Source organism: Cryptotermes secundus, unplaced genomic scaffold, assembly GCF_002891405.2.
Source record: "Cryptotermes secundus unplaced genomic scaffold, Csec_1.0 scaffold145, whole genome shotgun sequence".
In the NCBI taxonomy this organism is placed as follows: Eukaryota; Metazoa; Arthropoda; class Insecta; order Blattodea; family Kalotermitidae; genus Cryptotermes; species Cryptotermes secundus.
In genome coordinates, this window is record NW_019727392.1 from 3,408 (window position 1) to 16,570 (window position 13,163).

Here is a 13,163-nt window from a genome sequence, read left to right on the forward strand (position 1 = left end):
TGGTTTACCATGCCTACTTTCATTCTATTATGAACTATGGATTAATATTTTGGGGGAACTCTTCACATAGTGTAATAATTTTTAAAATACAAAAGAATATAATAAGAATCATTACAGGATGTAGAAGTAGAGATTCATGTAGAGAATTATTTAAGAAATTAAAAATTCTACCGCTTCAATCGCAATACATATTATCGCTTCTCCTATTTGTTGTTTACAACAAAGATAAATTCAAATTAAATTCTGATGTCTATAACATGAATACTAGACAAAAATACAACTTCCACCTACCCTCATCAACTTTATCAGTATATCAAAAAGGAGTCTACTTTACTGGCATAAAAGTGTTCAACAATCTGCCACAAAGTATTAAAAACTTGGGCAATGATACTAAAAAGTTTAAATCAGAGTTAAAGAATTATCTACATGCTCATTCCTTCTACTCTTTAGATGAATACTTCAATGTAAATAGAGAATGATGTAAAATTAAGTTATATTAATTTTTAAGCTAAAATTGCCTGTACTTATGCATGTAACCTTTTGACTTGTTCTGTATCCAAAGGTACTAACCTGCTTAGGATTTATAGAATGTAAATAAATTCAATTCAATTCAATTTACATTTACTCACCGTGCTATCGCTACAAACTTCACTGCACTGGAACTACAACTAAGTCACCCTGGACCATCGCTCCTCAGGACCTTTTTAATGAGTTGGATTTGCATGTGAAACATGGAATTACATAAACTGTTGCATGCGAATTACATCAGAAACTTCGAGATTAGAAAAAACACTAATTATATTTGAACCACCATAAGGAACTGTGTAAACTATAATTTGTAATAAAACAGCAAAGCTTCAATAATAGCCACCTTTAAGGATGTATTCTTGTAACAAATTAATATAAAACTCGTGAAATCCCATGTATTTTGCAATTATCTTGTCAGTCCTCGCACTAATTTCACAAGCAGTATTCAGATTGCTTACATAACAGTATATTCTCACGGGACAAAGTTCAGGTCACCAATAAAGCTATGTCATGAACCAAAAACTTCCAACACAATTGACAACACAATCATAGTTACCGATCGTTAATATTGCGGTACTAACCTATTATAATCTTAGCTCAGCAATAACTTAATTATTTTCTATTATCACATATGTTGTACCGTATTTTACTATCTGTACCCACTTCGTGAAGCCGATACAAATATACGCAATTTAAAATTAAGTATCATCTGTACGTATTCAGGGTTGGCAGTAAGCTGAACCCAGTCACACCAACCAAATCTGACACACTTCTTCAAAACAAGGGTCGGCAACGAGATAAGCTTCTACGAAGACCTGTGAACAGGAGAAATTGCACTTTCCAAAGGTAAAGCTATGCACGTGAGAACTATCCTGCATTACAATTAGCCGAACAGAGAAGAGAGTATTCATGAATGAATGAATTTACGCCGTAGAGATATCCAATGTGCACTCTTTCACCATTAATATTTTCGCGTTGGTCACGCTGGAAAGAATTTTGCCGCCAGTTTGTTGGACTGCAGGGAGCGAAGTGTGAAAAAGAAAATGTTATTAGTCATTATTGTAACTTGTTTCGAAGCAGTTTACACATTGAAAGGTAATGTTATCTCTGAACTTCATTATGCAAGACGACATGAGGTTGCATGGGAAAATATAAGTTATGCACGGGGGAAAGTGGGCCTGGTACCCAATGACAGCGCAGACATAACCAACGCGCCATGGTACGTCCCAAATTCGATCATCAGGCGTGATCTTCAAATCAACACAATCAAGGAAGAGATCAGCCAATGGAGCTCCCAATATAGAGCTCGACTACATACACACCCCAACGAACTTGCAGCTCAACTACTACAACCACCAGACCTAAGGCGCCTCAAACGACACCAGCCAATCGATCTGATCACCAGATTCAAAATATAATCTTAGTTAGTAGTTTAGTTTTAAGTTTAGCTTAAGTTTCTCCCCTTCTCCCACCATGCCCCAACCTATTCTTATACGGAGGGGAACTAATGAGCTCCCCTCCACACGTCATTTCACACAACTCACAACAATTTGCTAAATGTATTTATACAGATTGCAAATAAATGGGGATCTCAAAAAAAAAAAAAAGGCATACCAATGGGGCACAAAAGTGTAAAAAAAAAGAAAACGCGCAGACGCAGAAATATAACAAAATAATATTTTGTATATTTCAGAACAAAAGATAAAACCACACCGACATCCATACGAACTACACAAAAAGCACGCGTAAGTAAATCAAACAACTATCAAAATTAATTAATTAATAAAATCATTAATACATCACGTCATTACACATTACAGGAAACACCGAGGCCGCAAAAGGAAGGCAGCGCATGGAAACGTAACGCAAAACGAAAATGGAAAACATCGAAGTAATATAAATTTGAAAATAAATCATCTTAATTGTACTGAAAATACAGTTAGCAATGGGAAACATGAGAAGAGGACTTCAGCAGACCCATCTCCCAACTGTATGGCACCATCTACAGGAGCTCAACAGCAGGAAGTATGCATGTTAACTAGGAGGAGGAGGCCCCCAGTAAAGTTAAGATTTTTTATAGATCAGTATAGTGCTGGTACCCTCAAACATAGTAATAAAATAAGTACCAGTATTAAAATATTTCATCAAAATGTACAAAGTTTAAACAACAGAAAGCTAAATTTAGGAGTCTTACTAACTGATAAAGCATTAAATTTGGATGTCTTATGCATTACTGAACATTGGTTGAGAGAAGATCAAATTGATTATTATAATTTTAAGAACTATTCCCTTGTTTCAAAATTTTGTAGGAAAAATAAACGGCATGGAGGTTCGTGTATTTATATTAAATCAAATCTAGAAGCAAAGCCCTATAACCTGCTTGAAAGCATGAATCAAGAAGAACATTTCGAGGCCAGTATGGTTGAACTTACCAAGTTTAATACAATTATTATTTGTGTCTACACAACTCCTAATAGTAATATTAATACATTTATTTAAATCCTGGATACTATAATAAATAATTTAACAAACAAAAGGAAGAGCATTATTATTGCAAGTGATTTCAACATAGATTTCTTGGGTAACAGTGTAAATCCTCAATTACAAATAATGTTAAATTTATAGGGTCTACAAGCAATAGTCGATGTCCCAACAAGAATAGGATTTAGAAGTCAAACAGCGATAGATCAAATAATATTAAATAAATATTTATGGGATTACAACTTTAAGGTAACAGCAAGAGGATTCTCTGATCATTTTGCACCAATATTACAAGTACAGATGCAGCATATAAATAAAAAGAGGCAAGCTGCAGTTAAACAGTTAGACCTTGTACTAAAGAGAATGTTGAATACCTAAACTACCTATTGGAGGAGGAGTCTTGGGAACCTGTTTTTAGGCAAACTTCAGTAAATGATGCATATAATGAATATTTAGGTACTTTCCAGTATTATTATAACATAGCTATGCCTAAAAAGTGGGTAAAAACTAATCAACTAGGAAATAAGTGGGTTACCTCAGGTATAAGGGTATCAAGCACCAGGCTCAGGTTTCTTAATAGATTAATGAAAGAAAGAAACATATCAGAAGAGTTTAAAAATATTACTATTGGTATAAGAAAATTTACAACAGAGTAATTAGCGAGGCCAAGAAATTATCTAATAACATACAGATAAATACAGCAGGAAACAAATCTAAAGCTATGTGGGACCTAATTAAACAGGAGTTAGGCAAACATAAAAAAGAAACTAGGAATATTGAAATAAATGTAAATGGAACAAATACACAGGATCCAAAAGTCATAGCTAATGTCTTTAATGACTATTATACCAGCATTGCTCACGATATCTTGAATAGAAATCCACTACAAAAAAATATTGAAGTTAATGTCAATGCAAAAAAATATAACAGTGGTAGTATGTTTTTAAATCCAACTACAGAAGTAGAAGTGGCAGGCATAATAAAAAAATTGAATAACAAAAAATCAACCGGTGTAGATGAAATCTCAGATTATATTATTAAGAAGTGTTATCCTAAGATAACACATGCTTTGACATACATAATAAACTTGTCATTCTCAACTGGATATTTTCCAGACCAGTTAAAAATTGCAAAAGTGAAACCATTGTACAAAAAAGGACTTGATACAGAAGTTGGGAATTATAGACCAATTTCGCTGATCTCTGTTTTCTCAAAAATAATTGAAAAAATCATGCAGACAAGACTCTTATCATTTCTAAAAAACCATAGTATAATTAGTGATAAACAGCATGGCTTCTGTAAAGGGAAATCAACGAATACTGCAATTGCAGAGTTTCTTAAAAGGGTTTATAAATCTGTGGACGAGAGGGAAATAAGTATAGGGTTATTCTTGGATCTGTCAAAAGCATTTGACTTAGTAGATCATAATATTTTGCTTAGAAAAATGGCAGAAATAGGAATACGAGGGGTTGCACAAAATTGGTTTCAATCATATTTAGAAAACAGGGAACAAACAGTGGAAATTACCTATAGACATAAAGAAACTAATGAAATTACTAATTGTCTATCGCAAAAGAAACCAATAAGATATGGTGTTCCACAGGGTTCTGTTCTTGGACCAATGTTATTTTTGATATATATTAACGACCTAGAATCTAGCTTAGAACATGGAAAGCCAACACTTTTCGCTGATGACACTACTATTTTTATAACAGGAAATAGTGTAGACAGTGTCCAGAGTAAAGTAGAGGAAACAGTAAATAAACTTTCTGAATGGTTTGAAAGGAATAGATTAATCATTAATAAAGAGAAAACAATAGCAATATCCTTTCACCAGCCTCAAAATCTACATTTTCAATGCCCTCCAATAAAGTTTCATGATACATCCATTAAATATTCAGAACATTCAAAATTTCTGGGAGTTTGGATAGATAAGAGTTTAAGGTGGTCTATGCATACCCAGGAACTGGCAAAACAGTTATGTAAAATATGCTTTGGTCTAGGAGTAGTAAAAAGAGTATCAGGGCTGGAGTCTGTTCGTACTCTATATTATGCCTACTTGCTCTTGAGGAGTTAAAATTACATACGTTATGTACTAGGAGACATCGCCTTGATGCTCTCTTTCTTATTCAAGTTTATTTTGGCTCTAAATTCTGCCCTTCTGTCCTGGAAATTGTTGGTCTCCGAGTTCCTGCTCGGTATATCAGAGATTTTGCATTGTTCAGTGTTTGCTCTTTATTTAAATATTGTCCCTCTGCTAGATGTGCAGCAGCTGCTAATATTGTCTGCAGGGATGTTGACGTATTCGGAGCCAGGAATGTTCTACCCAAACAAATTTTAAATATAGTATAACTGTTAGTATTTTTATTATTTGCATGTTCAGTAAAACAAAATGAATTACGTATATTATCCTCTGAAAATCTATACTATTCATTTCTTAATTAAATATTTATGTTTCATTCCTCAATTCGTAATAGCACTTAGTTTAATGATAATGAAATTATTATTACTGTTATAATTATCACTTATTTGTTTGTTTACTTTTACTTTTATTCATTATTATTTCTTCCAAGTACTTAACTGTAATTTGTATTTGACTTTTAATAAGTTTGTCTATAATGTAATTCATTCATCTGCACTGTGCTGTGTCTGTAATTGGCCTTGCGGCTGTTGACTCGGCACATTAATAATAAAGAACTGAATTGAATTCCTTGTTATCATATGAAATACTATTCTGGGGCAACTCACCAAAAGCTAAATTGATTTTTAAGTTGCAAAAAGAGCTATGATGCAAATTCAGGAGACTACTAGTTGTAAACAGTATTTTAATTATTTAAATATATTGCCCTTACCATGCTTGTATATTTATGAAACTCTGGTATACACAGAATCAAATTTGAATACTCTTGCAACCATTTCGGAAATACATTCATATAATACAAGGGGAAAAGATGACCTATATATTGTTTCATGTACTACCAGTTTATGCAAAGGCAATTTTATTAATACTGCACTTCATATGTTCAATCATTTACCATATTACATTAAGGAGACACCAGCACTAAACAGATTCAAGAAAGCTTTGAAAAACTTCCTGTTTGATCATTGCTTTTACAGTGTAGACGAGTGTCTTACTTTTTTAGAAAAGAGTTCTAGTTAGTCTAAAGTATATATTCCAAGATTCCAAGAATCAATTAGCCTCATAGTATTGAATAATACAAGTCATTAGAACGCTTACCACTCAGTTCATTTATTATTTTTACTGTGTAGACGAGTATTTTATTTTTTAGAAAAGAGTTCTAGTCAGTCTAAATTATATATTCCAAGAATCAATTAGCCTCATAGTGTTGAATAATATAAGTCATGAGAACGCTTACCACTCGGTTCATTTATTATTTTTACTGTGTAGACGAGTATTTTATTTTTTAGAAAAGAGTTCTAGTCAGTCTAAATTATATATTCCAAGAATCAATTAGCCTCATAGTGTTGAATAATATAAGTCATGAGAACGCTTACTGCTCAGTTCATTTATCTCTCCAGGAAATAACACTTCGTGACTGCTTCTGGGAATTATGTGCCTGGTGCCATCTTAACGAGGATTCAAGACCACAGAAACTGTTTTCAAGACTGCTAAATTATTATAGTCATTTATTATTATATTGTCATATTATTTCTGTATTATTATTATTATTTAGTATTAGTATTAATATTAATCTTTGACTTGTCCCATATCATGTATAATGATCCATGGATGAAATCAAATTGAACTGAATTGAATTATGACAACCTGGATAGTTACCTGAGAATAGCCGAAACATATAGCAATTTCAATTTTTAAAAGAGTAATTATAAATTTCTTTTATGTTGATGGGCAATCTGGTGTAGAATAAACAACCTTCTATTACTAATGGTTTACTCTTATGAAGTTATAAATTATGTACATACCTATGATAGTTGTTCCTATTTCTTGTGCTACTCTATTCTATCTTACGGTATTATCTTCTGGGGTAATTCTTATCTCAGTGACAGTATTTTTAAAATTCAAAAAATAATAATAAGAGTTATTACTAGTTCAGGTAGATACGACTCATGCCGTGAATTATTTAAAAAAATTACAAATATTGCCACTTCAGTCTCAATACATATTCTCACTACTTGTCTTTGTCATCACGAACAGAAGTTGCTTTATATCTAATTCTGATATTCATGATAGTAATACTCGTTACAACCACAATTTACACTTGCCTTCTACAAATCTATCATCTGTACAGAAAGGAGTACTCTTTTCTGGAAGTAAGATTTATAACCACTTACCATTAAATATTAAAATGCTATCTAAAGATATTAAGCATTTCAAATCTTCATTAAAAACCTACCTTACAGAACAAGCATTCTATAATATTGATGAATATTACCAATTAACTTCCTAATGAATATGGTTCTTTTTATATTTCTTGCCCTTTGTACATTTTGATTAGTTGTGGGAGGTCTTCCCACTGTAAGTTCAATTCATTCATGTTTCATTGTCTTCACTATTATCTTGTGTATTTGTTCAAACTGTGTTTTGTGAGACTGTTGTGCAATACTGTGTTTTGCTTTGTGTCTTTGATCAAAATGTGTTTTGTGACACTGCTGTTATGCAATACTGTGTTTTACTTGATGTCCTTATTGTGCTCTTTATGAATGTATGTATATATCATTATTTTATGTTTATATTATATTTGTATCTTGACGGGTTCTATATCCCATAGGTTGGTTTGACCTTGTATGGATTAACAGAATGCATTAAATGAATGAATGAATGAATGAATGTTCTGCACCCACCTCTAATCATCATAACATTCCCATTACCATTTTACACACCCTGCAGCAATGTGTACTTTATTACAAAGAACAAAAAACATTCCATCATTTTGGCGTATTGCCGAACATTCTATGAGATGATCGCGATAATATACTGTCACAATTTTAGTGACCATAGATGGGGTTTGGATTGGTAATTAAAGATACGTGACTATAAGTGACTTAACTGTTTCACTAATTCACACACTTTACAGTTCACTAGAGCACACACATAAGTCTTCTCAGCCTGCTGTGTCTTCACTAGCCGTTGCTCAGTAGCGACTTCGAATGGTGGATGCTCCCCTTCCTCTGGGTTCCCGAACTGTCCCTGGCCTCAGCAACAGCTCACAACAACTGAATCCCAGCAGTTATCTAACTCACTGACAAACTGACTCCACTCCAGTGATATCTCACGTTCGAGCTATAATGTTTTTACTATTGTTTTAAGTTTCTAAAAGGACCATATATGGCCCACAGATTCTTTTAACACAATATCTACTGCTGTGCTTATTAAGTCTTTTACAGTGTATCAGAAAATATAATCTGGAACACCTATTTTAAATTAATTTTATGCTGTGTTAAACAATAGATTATCTAGTCTGATTCCTACACATGCACATATAGGCATGGATGCTCATGCACCTCTGAACACATACATTCATGCCACCATTCATAAGATACTAGTGCTTTATAGATTACTGAAATTATATCAGGTTTGTAAGATTTGAGGCTTTCACGGTGGTGACTATGAAGAAAGCAGTCTTCTGGGATTTGGCGCCGTGTATATGTGGTGTTAACCGACGTTTCGGAGGATCGTATCGCCTCCATCTTCAGGGTAGAAGAAAAAGTGTAAGAATTCTGCAAGCGACAAGACCGTGAGAACGGTAGACACGTCTACCGTTCTCACGGTCTTGTCGCTACCCTGAAGATGGAGGCGATACGATCCTCCGAAACGTCGGTTAACACCACATATACACGGCGCCAAATCCCAGAAGACTGCTTTCTTTATATCAGATTTGTTTGATCTAATGGCAGAGAATATTAAGATTACAGTTTTCTGCAATATTCCGTATCAAACTATATGGCACCACATCCAGCATGAAAGCAATGACGACCCTGAGTCAAGCTAATAAGAAAGCTAACGGAAGACTTCATTTTTCAGACACAATTTAGATGAATAAGGAATTTAAAAAAGAAATGCATGTATGGTGCACAGCATTTACTTCATCATCATCATCATCATCAACAGTATCCAATCATGAAGTCAGAGCACTAGATTGGCATCTATCAATCTCAACATTCACACTGCCCAGCAGTCTTCTAAGAAGGGGTGAAAATCGTTACCTTTCTGTTGGGTACGCCAGGATTCAAACCTCTTAATATTTGAGACATGGCCTCTGATATCCTACTAGCCTCTATGAGACATGCTGTGTTGCCAGTTCAAGTTCGCTGCTGCAAGCTCCAAATCAAATACGTGTGCTCAGACAACCACTTAAACTGTAGGGTGATTCACTCATAGGAGGCTACAAATTAATAATTTTAAATCACTCTATAATGTACTGGTGAAAATAAAACTTGGCAGGTACATACCTTGGTATATGTGGAGATAACGGGATACAGACAATGTTCAAATGGTCTCCCTTCACCTGGAGACAGAGTCTGACATGCCATTCCATGTTTACACATGTTTTGGCATGAGAATTCACAAGCTGAAGGAACTGGCACAAACTGGGAAGGCAGGTACCAAACCAGTATTATGAAGAACATGGTGTTCCAAAATTTTGAGAACCGAAATTAACGGCCATGGGGATTCGTCGCGCTGATGACGCGACAGCCTCTATCCGCAAAAGTTGGCACTAAACTTCGCCGACAAGCAGCGGTCGCTCGGTCGGTACAGTTCACTTGCAGACTGAAATCACAGAGTTTTGTAAATTACTGCACAGTTTATAATTTTTAATTTAGGTCCTCCTCCAAGTGAATCACTCTGACGTAAGCAATTATATCACTCTTTACTTGTTCATTTGTTTTCTGTTTTTCTTTTTCATTTTATGTATAGATGTTGCATCACTGTAGACTTTTGTTAGTATCCTTGATCAGAAACTAGCATGGATGAGTTACAACAGGGTCTCAGCTTGAATCTCAGCTGAACCATCTTCCAATATCTTGGATCATTCACAATATTGTGGGACACATCATATATGATGCACTGGTGCAGCAACATGCTCACAGATATGTCAGAAATGAACAACCTATTGTACATGCCACAGAAGAATTAAGACAGACTGTTTTGGTGTTATAAGAAATAAGTTCTTTCACTACTGGCAGAAAGCTGTGGGTCATGAAGGTAAACTTCTAACACTGGAAAGTGCGTTGGTACTTTCAATTATGCTTTATAGCTGTGTTACTCCTTTGGAGGGGGGTGGGGGTGGGGGGTAGCTCATTCATAACCAAGTAAAGAAGAGTCATGAATTTATCAGACAATTCAAAGAGCGTTTGTAACCTAATAGTAGTCAAAATTTTATTGACATGTTACAGTTAATACTGAGGGGGAGAGAGTATGAAAAAAGGAAAACAGAATTGGTTAGGAATGTAAATTCATATTTTCCTAGTTTCTTGACAAATAATTTAATAGATATATATGCATATTACTATGTAGTCAATACAGGAAACCAAGAATTCTGCATAGCATGAAATATTCAGAGATAACTAAACCAAACTGTAACAAATGGAATGTAGAATAACAGGCTGCTGTGACAGAGTACAATTATTTGGGTTCAGTAACATGAGCTTGTTTATGAGAGTGTAAATCCTCCTGAGAAGTGAACATATGACCACAGAGAGAACATCTGTGTCCTCCCAAATCATACCTTGCATGCTGAATCAGGCTACTTCTGAATTTAAAATTTTTATGACATATAAAACAGTAATATTTTTCATTTGTATGCACAGGGATATGATTCTCAAGCTGATTTTTCCACGTAAAAGTCTGTTCACATGTTGAACATTTATACGGCTTCTCTCCAGTATGAATTCTCATGTGTTGCTGTAAGTTACTTTTGTCATTAAATGATTTTTCACACATATTGCAGTCATATGCTTTTACTCCTGTATGAACAACACTATGTCTCTTGAGACGATATTTTGAGTTGAAACTTTTAGCACATGACAAGCACTGATATGGTTTTTCTCCAATATGTGAAAATGTGTGCTCATCCATGTCAATTTTGTTCTTGAAATACATATTACAGATACAACATCGAAAACAAGATTTCACTTTGTGGGCGCCTATATGGTTCTCAAGCTGCGTTTTCCAAGTGAAAGACTTCTTACATTTCAGGCATTGATATGGTTTCTCTCCTGTATGCACTCTCATATGTTGCTGTACATTACTCTTGTCATTAAATGACTTTCCACATATAGAACACTGGTAAGCACGTTCACCTGTATGGACAACACTGTGACGCTTCAAGTGATATTTTGAACTGAAGCATTTGACACAAGATGGGCACTGAAAGGGTTTATCTCCAGTACATACACACATGTGATCATTCAAATCTCTTCTCTTTGGGAAGAATATTCCACATGCTGAACACTGGCAACTTGAATTAAACTGTTCAGTTTCTGATGGTTTCTCTGTTATTTCACTGCAATAAGAAAGGTTTATCAATATGACTGTTTTGTAACCCACTTAATGTAATGAATGTTCATTATGCCAGAGCATGAATGGACTCTGTATGTGGCTTGTTACCATTTTCCTCACTTCTGCACAAAAAGCAAAGTTAGCAATGAATATTGTTGACTTCAGACCAAAATTAAGGACTGCATGCAAGTTATAATTTACAAACACAAGTTATCTGAATGTCTAGTTAACTCCCTGGTCTGAACTCTTCCCTTAATCAGCTTTGCAAGGAAATCCAGTATTATATAATTCAAAATCTATTAACAGCCACCATAAAAGTGAACTACTGAACCTTCTAAACATCTGTACAAAGAACAAACGTCTATGAGATTAAAAATTCATTAATATAACAGTACAATATAGCAACATAAAGATTCTCTGAAAAGCTATGAAATATTGGAATAAACAGAATTGATTAGGACCACAATAAACCAGTGGTGTTGAATCTATGATGCTGATCATGAATTTGAAAATGACAAACTAACCTAACTGCTTCAGAGCCAAATCCCATTTCTTCAGCATCCTCTTCAACCTTAAATTCCGCCTTCAGAGATGTTACAGCCTCATCAGAGATTTGATATGCAATGCTCAACACGGATGGAGATTCTGCTTCACTTATTACCTATGGAGATAGAAAAGCACTTTACTCAAAATAGAAGACACGTTCTGACACTTATTTTCCAAAAAAGTGCGTAATATAAATTCAAATACGGCCAATATAAGTATTTTGACCTAAATTCTATCATAAAAGTTAACTTATACCATACACATATATCAGCTAATGTGTGTAAAGCTGACAACTGTTGGCACATTATTACACTATTGTAACTTAAAAGGGGAGCTGGGATAGCTCAGTCGGTATAGCAACTGGGTATGGGCTGAACGACTGGGGGGTCAGAGTTGAAGTCCCATAGGGTCAAGAATTTTCTCTCCTCCACGTACAGACCGGCTCTGAGGTCCACCAACCTCCTAGACAGTGGGTATCAGCAGCTCTTTCCTGGGGGTAAAGCAGATGGGGCTTGAAGCTGACCACTCACCTCCAACTAGTGCCAAGGTCAAGAACATATAGATCTATACATCCACTCCCCCATACGCCTTCATGGTGTAGTGCTTAATTAGTTAAGCACAGGGACAACTTTACTGTAACTTAAGAACAACACCCAAAGAAAATTGCAATGTGAAAGTAAAGTAGATGTTTAAACCTCCCAGACATGATGCAGATATGCGCATACGTATTGTGCCTCGCAACATTTGGAAGGTACTATACTCCAGTTTCTAGTACAAGTCTATTTTTGTAATGGTGTTGCACAGTGTGTATCAGAGGCGTTGAAAATTATACTGTCTACTGATAAATGAAGATTATTGCCTTTTCAGAAGCGACACCATGTAGTTTCATAGACAGATACCATCCTGAAGATGAAGGACATGCGTTCCTCTGAAATTTTGATACCTATCTACCAAACCGCATGGTGTCATACCCCAAAAGACAGTAATGTTCAATCACTGCCATGAATATCTTAAATCTCACACAGTAATGCTGTATTGGTATGATACAATACAAATATATACAGATCTGAAAACCTTCAAACCAAGAGAGATAAGTTATTTTCTTCGTCCTTTCCCCCCCCCCCCC

The 13,163-nt window shown here is 34.8% G+C and overlaps 1 protein-coding gene across 5 annotated transcripts in view; it reads right to left on the minus strand.

The window, feature by feature from the left end:
- Nucleotides 1–561: 561 nt before the first annotated feature.
- The window catches only part of LOC111864636 (gastrula zinc finger protein XlCGF52.1), a 20,376-nt gene continuing 7,774 nt past the window's right edge, over nucleotides 562–13,163 (minus strand). For 3 of the 5 annotated variants that reach the window (XM_023852022.2, XM_023852023.2, XM_023852024.2), the window contains exons 4-6: nucleotides 12,016–12,152; nucleotides 9,442–11,495; nucleotides 562–700 (exon numbers count right to left, since the gene is read on the minus strand). In XM_023852022.2, coding sequence (XP_023707790.1) covers nucleotides 10,616–11,495; nucleotides 12,016–12,152 — 1,017 coding nt within the window. In that variant the 3' untranslated portion in view covers nucleotides 562–700; nucleotides 9,442–10,615. Of the gene's footprint in view, nucleotides 701–7,856; nucleotides 8,404–8,818; nucleotides 9,311–9,441; nucleotides 11,496–12,015; nucleotides 12,153–13,163 lie in introns of those variants that run through there. The other 2 variants (XM_033751510.1, XM_033751509.1) reach the window with 2 other exon arrangements.